At 41.7% G+C, this 14220-nt stretch overlaps 3 protein-coding genes across 3 annotated transcripts; all 3 read left to right on the top strand.

Annotated features, from left to right (window-relative positions):
- Positions 1–2517: 2517 nt before the first annotated feature.
- LOC131881827 (large ribosomal subunit protein eL22-like) lies at positions 2518–3463 on the top strand. The gene is made up of 3 exons (XM_059228796.1): positions 2518–2745; positions 2810–2941; positions 3001–3463. The coding sequence occupies exons 1-3, from the start codon at positions 2635–2637 to the stop codon at positions 3355–3357; spliced, it is 600 nt and encodes a 199-aa protein (XP_059084779.1). The 5' UTR covers positions 2518–2634; the 3' UTR covers positions 3358–3463.
- A 65-nt stretch (positions 3464–3528) lies between these two features.
- On the top strand, positions 3529–5438 carry LOC131881826 (aldehyde dehydrogenase, dimeric NADP-preferring-like). The gene is made up of 2 exons (XM_059228795.1): positions 3529–4531; positions 4605–5438. Exons 1-2 carry the CDS (start codon positions 3637–3639, stop codon positions 5201–5203), a joined length of 1494 nt encoding a protein of 497 aa, XP_059084778.1. The 5' UTR covers positions 3529–3636; the 3' UTR covers positions 5204–5438.
- Positions 5439–6187: 749 nt separating this feature from the next.
- On the top strand, positions 6188–11995 carry LOC131881825 (propionyl-CoA carboxylase beta chain, mitochondrial-like). The gene is made up of 10 exons (XM_059228794.1): positions 6188–6459; positions 7107–7253; positions 7325–7564; positions 8731–8893; positions 8959–9062; positions 9141–9282; positions 9928–10179; positions 10248–10456; positions 10519–10642; positions 11754–11995. The coding sequence occupies exons 1-10, from the start codon at positions 6361–6363 to the stop codon at positions 11831–11833; spliced, it is 1560 nt and encodes a 519-aa protein (XP_059084777.1). The 5' UTR covers positions 6188–6360; the 3' UTR covers positions 11834–11995.
- The last annotated feature ends 2225 nt before the right edge of the window (positions 11996–14220 follow it).

The following is a 14220-nucleotide window of genomic DNA, read 5'->3' as shown; positions in this document are numbered from 1 at the left end:
ATTGTCAACCGTAGTTAATTTTAGAAGACGGTTTGTACAAACAAATTAGCATTTTGAAATGAATGGCGATGAAAATCAATCCTTACGCAGGTTGGGGTAAATTGTCTTCAATTTCAAATTTCCATCCATAGAGATGGGTCAGTCGTGATTTTAGGCGCAACTTTCAAATCACTTCTCTTCCTTCATACGGATAATCAATGTGTCATTACTCGTCAACGAAAGCCGCGATTATGCTGAAATTGGACACATGAGTTTGGTGCAAAAAAAGAAAACCAAGTGTGTGTCATACCCAAGGTCATACCTAACAAAGTATTCTAGGACACAAATCAGGGGAGAACATGTCGGACTTATATTATCCAGGGAAGTCTGGTAATCAATAACGAAGCAATGGTAGGAGTATGGTGAGAGGAACGAGTAAGAGTGGAGGGTCTAATATTGAAATGGTGGGAACGTAGAGGAACAATTGAATTTATCACATAGTGGTCCAATTGCGATCCAATATAATAAAATGCGCGGCTGACGGCTGAGCATAATTTTCTTGTAAGGGGTCAACAGTGACAAAGTTTTACACCACGTGAGTAGGAGCATGTCACTGGAAGCAGCATTCATAACTTTGCAATTTGCCTCAGTTTATCTTTTCTCTGTCCAAAATATTGCGCATATCCTAAGAACGGATCTTAAACAGGCCAAATCTTGTAAGACCATCGATTCTGTTCATCACCCTGATCCGTGTAGCCCCATTTCAGGGGCCTAAAGAGGCTGCATAGGCACAATCAGGAGCATTCAAGCACAATATGCAGTGATGCCAAATGATAGTTTGAGTTGTCAAGTTCATTCCACACGACACTTTTTTTAGAGCCATTGTGACCGTATGCATGAGGGCTTTGAAAGAGGAAACTTCAAACTTTGTGGTTTCTATCCATTCCTTATTCGATGGGCATTGTATCGTCATGTCATGAAACTGTGTTTGTTGTAAATACATAAAGATAAAAAGGTGTAAAATCGGAATAACAGAACACAAAGAACGTAAAGAACATAATGTTGGTTGCCCAAAGACAAAGGGGCTGAAGACTTGTCGCACACATTTTGCTTCTGTTGCTTCCCAAGTGTATCTGGAACCCTCCAATATGGGGTACATCAAAGGTAGATTTTTTTAATTATCAGCAACTGGGTTAGCGTGAAAACACGCCTCAAATTAAAAAAAAACTCCTCATGTAACAGCTTGTAGTTACAGCACCATGATCATTGCGATTTCAGCATCCTTTATTACGCTGAGGAATATTTCTAGCAATTTCTTTTATTTTATATGAGCATTTCATATATCATAAATAATCAGAAACAAATGTGTTTGTATTGAGCTCAGTCATTGGTTAGTACGCAAATTAAGACATTTTAAAGAGGAGGTGGAAGTTTAGATGAGGAATGTGACACCTAATAATCCTCCAAAGCTATGACGCTCGTTTTCTAGGGTATTCCGTTCTTCTTTCATTTCTTTCATCGTTGGATGATTGGGTTCAAGCACAGAACATGGAATTAAATGGGGATAAATTCCGTATTATGACATACGGCCAAGTTGGTACTGACCTCCCTATTTATATCGATAATTACCAGAACCCAATCGAATCGGTAAATTCAATCAAGGATCTCGGGATAATCCTACAAGACGATGGTAAATTTGAAGAGCATGTACAGTCAAAAGTGACCAAAGCCTTTCAGACTTGCGGCTGGATATATCGAACATTCAAGTCCAGAGATGTACTGACTATGAAAACCCTGTACAAATCAATAGTCCAGCCACATCTTGAATACGCTTCCCCAATCTGGGCCCCCATGACCGCTGGGGGGTTAAATAAGATTGAACGAGTACAAAAGAGTTTCACGAGATATATTGACGGGATGTCTAAATTAAGCTATTGGGAACGCCTCAAATCATTGGGATTATACAGTATTCAACGTAGGTATGAACGTTACCTAATCCTGTATGTGTTTAAATGTCTCCATTCCCTTTGTCCTAACCCGGGGATACGACATAGCGTTAGCGAGAGACGAGGAATTTCATGTGAAATGCGCCATAAAATCAATCACTTGGATAAAAAGATTGTGAGGGGCTTAAAATCTTCTTTTGTCTTAAACCGGGCACCGACTTTGTACAACTTGCTGCCGTGCTCTCTTAGACGATTCTATGCATTAGATGACCCATTGTTAAGTTTTAAACGTGACTTAGATCGGTTTTTGTTAACGATCCCAGACCAGCCCTACATTCAAGGGTGCCCTAGAGCGGCTAATTCAAACAGTTTGCACGACCAAATATTTTATAAATTATGACTCACCTTGACTTACAGAGAATTTCATTCCCTTGTATCGGTATACAAACCCGAGAATCTTTGAGAAAAAAAAAATCTCTCCCATATCTTCGAATCCATCTGGGATATTATTACTATTTGTTCTTTCTAAAATCTTTGGCAAGTCTGTGCACCGGCCAGCCCGTCTTCTAGTTTGCATGTGAGCATCTGGCAACACTGCTTCCTCACCGCACGCTTTGTATTCAAAGATCCCAACTTGAATTAGCGCAGTAAGAGGTCCTTGTTCCCTTCGCCGGCTCCGCTCTCCCACCCGCATCAAATCCGCATTATCATGAGCTCTGGAGCCGCATCCAGCAAGTCCAGTCCGTTGGACGTGAAGCGGGAGGAATTCCGCAAGTATCTCGAGAAAGAAGGCATCTTGGAACAACTCACCAAGGCTCTGGTAACCTATAGACTTTGATATATGGTATAATATGTTGCTTATGTGTTATTTTGATAATACCTAGGTCCATTTGTATGAGGAACCTGAGAAGCCGCGAAATGCGTTGGATTATCTGCGTGACAATTTTGCCGGTCGTGAAGAGCTCAATGCTCAAATCAACACCTTGAAAGAGGAAGCCGCTCAATTAAAGATTCAAGTATGTATTGGCTACATCCCTCAAACTGACGAAAACTGTATCGTTATGTTATGCTTTAGTTGGACACCTCTAATAAGGAGAAGCAAAAACTGGAGGAGGATTTGAAGGCCGCCAACGAAGCCTTGGCCAAGGCCAAAGCCGCGACCGAGAAGGCTGTTCAAGAAGCTGCGGCTGCCAAAGAGGCCAAGGCCGAGGCCCCTCCGGCTGCTGCTACCACAGAGGCCGCTCCGGTTGTACCTGCGGCTAGTGCCGAGAAGAAAGCCGAGCCTGCTGTGGCTTCCGAGCCCATGGAAATGGAGACTGATGCGGCTTCGGATGCTTCTGTCACCACCCCAGCCGCAGCCGCTTCTCCCGACAAGAAGGCCGAAACTGTTGCTGAGACCGCTCCGGCCGAAGACGCCAAACCCGATGCCTAATTGTCCTTCCCTATTTCGTTTCCGATGTCTGTCACCCGCGTCTTCGGCTGAAGGGCGGATTTTCTTTGTATTCTTCCTCGAAAATAAACCTGACATGTTTTAAGCATCACGGTGATTAATGGTATTAGGCTGACCTTAGGTCACCCTGTACTTAGATAAAAGCATAACTTATCTACAATCACCAACCTCATCATTCACTTGGTTTGTTCAAGGAGCACTTGCACTATGACCTCTTGAAATGTCATAGTTCCTAGTCTGTTTGAATCACTTCGCTAAAGGATGGACGACTACAAGCAACTCTTAGATACGGCTCGTAATGCGTGGAACAGCCGTAAGACACGCCCCATAGCCTGGCGTAAACACCAGCTTGAACAGTTCCTCAAACTCCTCGATGAGAATGAGGAAATCCTGGTGCAGGCGCTCTTTCAAGACTTGCACAAGCCCAAGCAAGAGGCCATCACTTTCGAGGTCGAATTCACCCGTAACGTCATCAGGGGATGCTTGGCACAAGTGGACCAGTGGCCTCAAGATGAGCACGTGGCCAAGAATCTACTCACCATCATGGACACGACCTTCATCCGACGTGATCCCTATGGCGTGGTCCTGATCATGGGAGCCTGGAACTACCCCATCCAACTCAGTCTTGTGCCAGTGGCAGGGGCTTTGGTGGCAGGGAATTGCATCTTCGTCAAACCCTCAGAACTCGCCCCTCACTCTGCACAGGTCATGACGGCCCTGTTCAATCAATACATGGACCGGGAATGCTGCCGTGCCATCATGGGCGGGATTCCGGAAACCACTGAGCTTCTGAAGCACCGATTTGACTACATCTTCTTCACTGGGAGTTCAAGGGTCGGGAGGGTCGTGGGCGAGGCGGCCAACAAGTATTTAACCCCTTGCACAATGGAGTTGGGAGGCAAGTGTCCGGCTTGGATTGACAAGGGTATCAATATGGATATCGCTATCAAGAGGATTGTGTGGTCCAAAATGGCTAATATGGGACAAACCTGTGTGGCGCCAGATTATCTCCTCTGTTCGGAAGAAGTTCGGGACCTGATTTTGAGCAAGATTCCGGTTTACTACAAACAATTTTTCGGCAGCGATGCCAAAGCCAGCCCCGATTTGTGCCGCATCATTAACGACACTCATGTTCAGAGGTTAAAGCGCCTTAAAGGTAAGCTCATCCACGAATATTTTCTGTTGTTATTATTTTTTGTTCATAACTATATTTATCTTTATATATTTAGACAAAACCAAGGGCACAGTGGTTTTCGGTGGACACATTGACGTGGAAGAGCGTTTCATGGACTTGACCATCATCACCGAAATCTCAAAAGACGACGCTGTCATGGAAGAGGAGATATTTGGCCCTATACTACCCATTGTCACGGTCAACTCTGTTCAAGAGGCGGCCCAATGGATCAACGAGAAGCCCAAGCCCTTGTCTTTATACATTTTCTCTGACCACACCGAGAACCAGGACTACTTGATTGACAACACCTCCAGCGGATCCGTTTGCCTCAACGATGCCATTGTTCAACTCTCTGTGGAGACACTACCTTTTGGCGGGGTGGGCGATAGTGGTTATGGAAGCTATCATGGAAAGTATACCTTTGAAACGTTCAGTCATCGGAAATCCGTCTTAAAGCGGGACATGGGCATCATTGGCGAGACCTTGGGCGTTGCAAGATATCCGCCCTATTCAGACAAGAAGATCAATACCCTTAAGAACTTGGTGAAGGCCCGGAAATTTCCACACATCCCGGGATTCTCCTACATGATTTGCATTGGTATTGGGTTTGGTTTGGCTTGGATTTGGCACCATTTCAAGCCTGATGCAGTTTAGCTACACATGAACTTTCTTTGGCACCAATCTTCAGCTTTACATCAAGGCATTCACTACGCAGCCAAATAATCCTATTGGAAAAGCATTGTCAAATCTGCATGTTTAAGCTAATAATTCGCAAACTTCACGTGTATCCGTCAAAAAGATAAGAGGGCCAATTAATCATTTTGTATCCTTGCGTATCTGGTTAACTACGCAAGTAAATCTGGATCATATAAAAACTTGATAAAACTGAGCGTTGATGGATGGATGTCGCCAAGTTCGACAAATGCAGAGACCTAAAACATTTAGGTGTGTTCCAACTTTCTGGAAAATAAAAAAAAATAGTGTACGACCGATTGAGAAGGTAACAATGAACAAGAAGGAAAACTGATCTTTGAGATTCCTCGCCGAATTAGGTTGTATCTTATAGGATTACAGTGTTGCAGATTACCCTCAGGTCGATACACGCGGAAATACATAAACCAATTCTATGAATCAAACCAGACTTTTAACCACGTGTATGGGACAGCGCAAACAAGCCAAGCACTGTCATCCTTGGTGTGTGCTCAAACCCCGGAGCCAGAAGTTAGCCTGTTAAGGAAGAGTCATGGCAAAGGAATTAGTCCTAATATATAATATGAGAGAAGTCCCCGGTTCGATTCTTCTCCACGGCCTCCTCCAGACTCTAAACCAACGACCCCACACCAAGAACTAGTTCTGAGGAGAGTCCTTCGACTTTTTATTGGACTTGGGTCCGGCAGAAGACTCTGGTCATCGTGAAATTGCGAAATTTAACTTTAAAATCAATATTTTTTTGACGAGTCCGGACTCGAGTCCTGCCAATTCCTGCAAAATCGAGTTAAATACTCGAGTGCACTCAGACTCGCCCCAGCACAAACTCGGGCCTTAGACCGTCTATATTAAGCATCTTTAAGGCGAGGCATTAACCGAAATCTGGATCGAAATGTGGGCCCATCACTATTTTGCAAAACCAATTCAAGCACCGATCTGCAGCAAGTTACAGATTCTCCCCAACTGGTCACGTTTCGTTTGTTGATGGAGAGAAGCACCATTCTACAGCACACGTCTACAAGCATAGACAGTACATACAAGATAGTACATGTACATTCAGCACCAAACTTGTCGTTCAGGCCCATTTTGATCTCGTCTCAGCCATGTGGACCTCCGTTTCACGGCAATACGCCCTGAAAAGCCGCATTTTGGGCACTGCCATCCTCAAAGACACTCACAACAAAGTCAATGTCTTCAATCAGGTTGGTTTTATTGGTTTTGTTGTGAATGAAGTGACAAGTGAAAACTTATGTAATCACTAGATGCCGTGAAAAAAAAGTTGATATATGTGTCAAGTAGTTGGATTACACAGTAGTTTGTTTTTGTAGTTTGGGTTCCATCCATAATTGCATCGCCCCTTTGTCTTCAGCACCTTTATCCCTTTCAAACTTGTCAACATTAAGTGTTTGGCTTTCCTGAAAAATTAGTTTTCTTCATTTACGTTTCACAAGGCTGGAATTCGTAATCCTCCGCCGATAAGTTGGGACCCCAATGCCTATTTTTTAAAAGATATGTTTTAGAACTACCATTATTTTTGGTTCAGGTTATGTTCTCTCTTTGGTATCATAATTTTAATAACTTAATTTCATTTCTATTTTGATCCACCCTGTGAATGTTTTTAAAAATATTACAAAAGCTAGTCATGTTAAGATTGTAGAACTACCAGAATGATGTCTGCACAGTATTTGCACAATAGATCCTAATCAATACTCTGTTCACATCAAATTTGATGATTTGTGTGGTTTTTACATTAAATAACAACAATAAACAGTAAAGATAAATTCTATTTTGTCACATGATAAAAGCCAGTCAAAATCATTTTATTATTTTCTTTGTACCTTCTCAACAGGCCGCTTTGTCATCCACTACCTCAGTTTTGGGCACTAAATTGGAAGGAGCCCAGTTGACCCTCAAAGTCCGAGAAGATATTAAGGCTCAAACGGCTAGAGCCAAATTGGGTGGAGGACAAAAGCGGATTGATGCCCAACATAACAAGGTTTGGTCCAAATGTATCCATCGCTTCAAAGCGATAAGTCCTTAGCAATGAATTGCTATTTTAAAATATAGGGCAAGTTGACGGCTCGCGAGCGAGTGGAAGTGTTGTGCGATCCTGGCACTTTTGTGGAGTATGACATGTATATGGAGCATACTTGTCGGGACTTCAATATGGAAAATGAGAAGTATCCCGGAGATTCCGTGGTTACGGGCTATGGCAAGATCAATGGCAAGACCACCTATATCTTCAGCCAAGATTTTACCGTCTTCGGAGGATCGCTCTCCATGGCACATGCCAAGAAAATTTGCAAGGTTAGTTTCTAACGATTTCTGGGGTGTTTAGAAACCCGGAAGTGACATTGGATTGCTAGATAAGTGGTTTATTTTCTTAATCGGTACAGCTCCTAATCCCTTTTTGCTTTGATGGTTGGAAAGGAAAGGCAGGCTTGCACAACATTTTGATGAGCATTCCAGATCAACCCCACTTCCAAGGACTAGCTCGGTCTACCAACTTAAATTTGTTGGCAGACCAAATGTCACATAAAGATTAGCGGGTAAAAAATAATTGAAATATATTTTTTTTATTTTGATAATAATAAGTTTTACATGAAAATTGCTTTAAGATTTAAATCGCCTCTGATGAAATTCCGAAGCCAGTTGTTAGTCCCATATTTAGTAAGGTCAATTTTTTTGGGCTATTTATTTTGAACAGAGCTGATCATCCCCAAAAATTCCGAAATTTTCCGTTCTCGCTGTAGAAGAAATTTGGAATTTTCGCTAAAATAGAGAAAAGATTCGTATGTTGAATATGGCGAAATGATGCAAAAAATGGAAAACTCTTTCAGTCAAACATGTATTCCATTAGAATATTCTTTTAGCTTAGTTTACATTCAATTTATGTGTATATCAAGTGCTTGACCATCGCAACTTTTATTGCCCTGTTTTCCTGTAGATTGTCTATCAAATCACTTAACAGATTGGACTTTTCAAAGAGTGAAAGTGAACCAGTCACTCCATACATATCATGAAATCTAAACTGAGATTGAAGCTAGCCTTAAAGATGAATCTAATTTCTTTTACTTAGTGTATGCTTGGGTCGGAGGTGTAAAGTCAGCCATCACAGCGTCCAATGACTCGAAAGTAGTGTCATTTCCGTATTCATACAATTGATTAGTTGCTCACAACTGCGTCACATCTGTTTTTTGATCGTTTTGCTTAAAATTGGATCGATTTTTGACTTTTACATCTTGGAGTTCATTTAAAATGTTCTGTCAACAGCAAGAAGCGTCATCGAAAGTCTCATTAGCAATGAAGTACCCAGTTTAAGTGAATAGATTAGCATACCTGTTTTTACACCATTATCGTTAATCCATTTGACCTTGTCCTCTAATGCCCAAAAGTTTCGAAACACAGGGAGCATTTGCATCCCTGAAATGAAAAAGTTGGTCATTTTGATTTGGTTCTTAATGTATTGGTAGATCATGGATCAAGCCATGATGGTGGGAGCCCCGGTGATTGGTTTGAACGATTCTGGAGGAGCTCGAATTCAAGAGGGTGTCGAATCTTTGGCGGGTTATGCCGACATCTTCCAACGCAATGTTATGGCCTCTGGCGTAGTGCCACAAATCTCCATGATTATGGGTAATGTGCTTGCATTGGAAAGTAAATATTATGATTCGTTTATCTTCATTTGCGGCCATTGGTAGGACCCTGTGCTGGTGGGGCTGTGTACTCTCCGGCCTTGACTGATTGGACCTTCATGGTCAAAGACACTTCCTACCTCTTTATCACCGGTCCAGATGTCGTCAAAGTAAGTGGTTGAAGTTCGCTCCGCAATGTGTATTGTTACGTTTGAGGAGGGATACAAATAACCATTCAATATTTTTAGACCGTGACTGGCGAGAGTGTGACCCAGGAGGAATTAGGCGGGGCCAAAACTCATACCACTGTTTCCGGGGTGGCACATCGATCATTCGAAAACGACATTGACGCCTTACTGCAACTTCGAACCTTTATGGGATATCTGCCAAGTAAGATGTTTACCTGTTCATTTTATGTCTCTGGTTTTTATATCGTTCAAAACATTCGCTTGAAAAATGCCTTGGTCCACATGATCTTGAAATAAGCGGATTTCCTATTTTCCAACGTTTTTGGGCTGCTTTTGCAAATTTTTCAACATTTTTAGGGTGCTTAAAAAAGTCCTTTGTGAAGTATATTCCGCTTTTCTTCTTTCCTTTCCTTTCTTTTATTATACTAAATGCCACTTTTGTTCCTCAATGTCTTTATGGTTTCTTTCCAGGATAACCAGAACGTGGGTAATAATATAATAAGAACAATAAATAAAAATATTTTTTATGCTTTTTTGCAAAACATCAATAATTTATCTCACTTTTAGATTACTCTATTTGGCCATTCTTCCGAAAAATCGGCAGATTTCTTGATTTTTATTTGCGTGATAACGAAGAATAATTGAGAATCCATTCGAAAAGTCATGAAAATGAAGGAAATTATAGAAGAAACCGTCAAAAAAGTTTTACGTCAAGAACTTTTGAAAGCGAAATGTTCGCCACAAAAGACCCCAAATTATTTCACAAAATTTTGTCCCAAAAAGATCCCTCTCTTCTCGAAGTTTAGATATACATGTACATTGTAAATAAAACTACTCCATTTTCCAGGTTCAAACAAGGAGCCCGCTCCAATTCGTCCTTGCAATGATCCTTGGGATGTGGACGTGCCCGGATTGGACAGTGTGGTTCCCCTCGAGAACACCACAGCCTACGACATCCTGGATGTCATCCACGGGGTCGTGGACGAAAGAGAGTTCTTCGAAACCATGCCAATGTATGCCAAGAACATCGTGACCGGTTTTGGGCGCATGAATGGCCGTACTGTGGGCATCGTCGGAAACAATCCGAAAAACGCTGCGGGTGAGTCCGCTTTTGTCCTAGAGAGGATTGCATAAAGACCCTATTAAAACGTATTGGGTGTCATCCAGGTTGTTTGGATATCAATGCATCAGTCAAAGGAGCCCGCTTTGTGCGCTTCTGCGACTCATTCAACATTCCCATTATCACATTTGTGGATGTGCCCGGCTTTCTACCCGGAACAGGACAAGAGTACGGAGGCATCATTCGCCATGGAGCCAAACTACTGTACGCTTATGCAGAGGCTACTGTTCCTAAAATCACCGTGATCACCAGAAAGGTAAGATAAATTTAGTTTGGTATTAGTTTCAATCTGATATAATGTTGGGAGTTTTCATACAGGCTTATGGAGGAGCTTACGATGTGATGTCCTCGAAACATCTTCGTGGAGATATCAATTATGCCTGGCCTACCGCAGAGGTCGCTGTTATGGGCAGCAAAGGAGCCGTGTCGATCATTTTCAGAGGTGAGGCAGAGGAGAAAACTAAGTATTTTTCATTTGTACTTTGTAGACAAAAGAGAGTTAAGTCGAAAACGTTCACATTTTCCTTGATAGTGCTGAAATGCTGAGCTTTGTAATTGCGCATCTTTTTGTGGCTCAGCAAGACCTTGGTAATAAGATATTTGTATTGGTTGAGGTTACTTATTTGCCCTTTTATACTTGAAATCACCATTTTCTGGTGCCTTTTATCCATTGTTTCTAATTTCTCCAGCTCTTGTGAATCTATTGCGCATTTCCAATAGGATATGATCACTGCATCAGGTTGTTTGGTTTTTGCACCCCTTTGCGCCCAAGCGCCATCTTTCGGATAAGTAGGGATGTGTCAAACGTAAAAATGACAGCTTTTTTCTCCAGCAATTGAACTTCTGTGTCAAAGCGAGCTTAAAGTTTTATCTTTTCAATCGCACTATCCTTTGGTTTTTTGCATAAGAGCTCGGCTTATTTCAACACTATTGTAATGGGACAGGCTCACGGGGGTCGTTGCTTACCCCTGTGCACTTGAGCGCCCCCTTTTGACTTACGTAGAGATGTGTCGAGGTTTTGGCTATGGCGTGAGTCAATAACAAAAGCATCAAAATAAGTGGAGCTGGTACACAAAAAAACAAGGGATAGAGCTAGAACGGATAAAAAGATAAAACTTTGAGCTCGCTTTGAGACAGATATCAATTGTTGGTTGAAAAAGCTGTGTCATTTTTACGTTTGACACATCCCTTCATATCGGAAGATGGCGCTTGGGCGCAAAGGGGTACAAAAATCCAAACAAAACTGAGGCTGTGATCGTATCCTTGACTCATGCCCACAGCCCAAACTGACACATCCCTACGTAAATCAAAAAGGGGGCGCTCAAGTCCAAAGGGGAAAGTAACGACCCCCGTGAGCATGTCCTATCCAATACTTTTCCAATGGCTATCAACCGTCCGTCGTGCATTTTGGCATATTCTCAGTGCCATGACTTGGTTGACCCTTCAAATCCGGTTCCTAAAATATTCAATCATTTTTTCGTTGCGCTCTATCATGGTCTTAGTTATCTTGACAAAGCAACCCAACTGATGCCAAATTATGTTTCAATGTTCAGGGAAGAGGTCTGAGGCTCAAGAGCAAGAATATGTCGAGAAGTTTAGCAATCCGTTCCCAGCTGCAGTCCGGGCTATGTGACGACATCATCGAACCAGGACCACTCGTCGTCGACTTTGCAAGGATTTGGAGCTCCTTGCCACTAAAGACCAAAAGAACCCTTGGAAGAAACATGCCAACATGCCTTTGTAGAACATAACTGAAATGTCTGGATATAGCGATTAAAATAACTCCTTGAGCATTTATTTACCCACTCTCTAGGTAATGAAATATCAAGAGTCGTTGCAAAATTGGTCTTTTTGATTTCTTATTCACTGCTTTTCATAAGTAGTGAATTTTCTGGTCTCCGATACTCCTAGTCGAACCAAAAGTGCTCAAATAGAATGATAATGATTTAGAGATGCGGGTACATTATTGCAACAGAGAGAAAAAGGGCATTCGCATCCTTAAGGTGACATATTTTAAGTTATTTATATTATGCTTGAAATGATAATACAATATTATTTATACATTGACAGCAATGCTTGTTGACATCAATTGCCAAAGGGGAGCTTTGAATTGCGTCATGGCTTCATTCTTGTCAAATCAGTTTGACTTAAGACCGTCATTTTTGATTTCTTTTTCATCTAAATGTTTAAGATAGTCGTAAAATGAACGAAAGCATTCGTCGCAAATGCGGCATGCAATCTTTTGAACTATAAGTGTATATGTTACATTGAAGTAAACCTTGGTTCACCTATTTATAGTATGCCCCTATTCTATATCTCGAAGTAAGTTACCGTTTTGGGGCAAAGCCCCATCCTGAGTCAAGATTCAAAAATTTCATAATTGACCTGTAAGAGACGCATTTTTGACAAATCAACTATTATTCTAAGGACTCTTGGGAAAGGGATGTTAAGTGAAGGAACTCCAAGGAAAATGTGGGTCTGGCACCCTGATATTATGGGACATTTGGAAGGAGAACTAAGACAAACATCACAAGCCAACCTCTCATCATCCGCCCATTGAATTTCATAATCGAGTGATTTTCAATGTTATTAAACCCAACAAAAGAGCATGTTTGTGTAATTGGTGAATCACTTTCAATATGGCTCAATTACCTTTTGTTATTGCACGAGCAGTGAATGAAATAAGTCCATAATTCAATACATGCACAATTCAATGGCTGGCATGTGTCTTGATTTAACTCCTGGCATAACATCATTTTTTATGAACACGTTACTACAAGCTCTATTGGATAGGAAACTAATTGGTCTTCTTAGCGTAAGCCTAAGTATCCTAGCATCAGCTGCATTTCTTTTATGTTAATTTGCGCATATGTCGAAATTTCCTGTGTACATGCAAACGGCAATATAAAATTATACTAACCCTTAAGATGGTCAATATCTCATAAGTGTTGCTATTTTGGCATTTTTATTCGTAGTTTCCGTCCCACACTTGCCCGTACAGTTTTGGCCCCTCAAAGGGGCCTTTTGCTTCGATGCTATTCCTTCCTTTCAAATGTAAAGTTAAGATTGTAAAAATATCAAGTGGGTGAGTCCTCCTCTACAATCACCACACTGGTTTCAGAACCGTGAGCGAAGCCATATTGTCGATAGATTCTACCCATTTCTAGAGGCGAGTTTGGACGCTCGTACCTCTGAGTTAAGGCTTGGACCTTACGCAAGAAATTGAGGCAATCAGTATTGTTCACTCCTTTGACCAGTGTACAGGGTGGAAGAAATAGGGGCCGGCTCTTGTCGCTTCTCTGAAAAATCCTACCCCTAATCAAAAGAATGATTTGGTCAGATTGAATCTCCAGTTTTCATTAACAAGGATTATTGGAAAAACCTAACACCATACCACGAATGATCGATTTTACTTCCAAAGGAGAGGGTACCTTCTGACGTTTGGCTACCTAAAGATTGAGGTCTTGAAAATCCAGGATTTCGGTCCGTCGGCGCCGTCTGTTCAAAAGGACTTTTGGGCATTTCCATGAGGGTCTCCACTTTCAATGGTTTGAGCCAATGAACACTGAAAGGCCCACCAGCGTTCCTCTTGTCTTTACCGGCCTTCAGGGATGCCTTTTAGCTCTTGGTTCTTGACCTTCAGACTGCCTCACTTTAATTTTCAACATTGTTTTGACCGACTGTATCAGAGGGTTACCCATCGCCTTCCAGGATTCGATTAGACATCTTGTTAATATCGTCACTAGGTACTTAAACAGTTCATCTTAATGAATGCTTTGGTTTAATGTCAAAAAAATCTTGAGGAGGGAGAAATGTTATGAAAAACAGCATGAGGTCTTATTTCTTACACCCTGTAGTTTCATTACCGGTTACACGTCAAGCAGATATCGAACTCCAAGGTACCGAGCTCTTGTAAAAAACTGGCCTCAGTTGACATAGAAATGTAGGACCATTCGCCTTTCACCGGAAATTTGCTTGTTTTCAAATTGCTTCCCATGACACCCACAAAGCACTGAGAGC

The sequence above is a fragment of the Tigriopus californicus genome, chromosome 6 (assembly GCF_007210705.1).
Source record: "Tigriopus californicus strain San Diego chromosome 6, Tcal_SD_v2.1, whole genome shotgun sequence".
Classification (NCBI taxonomy): Eukaryota; Metazoa; Arthropoda; class Copepoda; order Harpacticoida; family Harpacticidae; genus Tigriopus; species Tigriopus californicus.
Note: the sequence above shows the minus strand (reverse complement) of the source record. Positions and strands in the feature narration are given on the sequence as shown.

Excerpts from the sequence above, each read along its gene's own strand:
- LOC131881827 (XM_059228796.1), top strand. The coding sequence starts at position 2,635 with ATGAGCTCTGGAGCCGCATCCAGCAAGTCCAGTCCGTTGGACGTGAAG. Across the intron at positions 2,746-2,809 it reads AACAACTCACCAAGGCTCTG|GTCCATTTGTATGAGGAACC; the intron begins GTAACCTATAGA and ends GATAATACCTAG. Across the intron at positions 2,942-3,000 it reads CCGCTCAATTAAAGATTCAA|TTGGACACCTCTAATAAGGA; the intron begins GTATGTATTGGC and ends GTTATGCTTTAG.
- LOC131881826 (XM_059228795.1), top strand. The coding sequence starts at position 3,637 with ATGGACGACTACAAGCAACTCTTAGATACGGCTCGTAATGCGTGGAAC. Across the intron at positions 4,532-4,604 it reads GAGGTTAAAGCGCCTTAAAG|ACAAAACCAAGGGCACAGTG; the intron begins GTAAGCTCATCC and ends TTATATATTTAG.
- LOC131881825 (XM_059228794.1), top strand. The coding sequence starts at position 6,361 with ATGTGGACCTCCGTTTCACGGCAATACGCCCTGAAAAGCCGCATTTTG. Across the intron at positions 7,565-8,730 it reads ATGCCAAGAAAATTTGCAAG|ATCATGGATCAAGCCATGAT; the intron begins GTTAGTTTCTAA and ends ATGTATTGGTAG. Across the intron at positions 10,457-10,518 it reads TCACCGTGATCACCAGAAAG|GCTTATGGAGGAGCTTACGA; the intron begins GTAAGATAAATT and ends GTTTTCATACAG.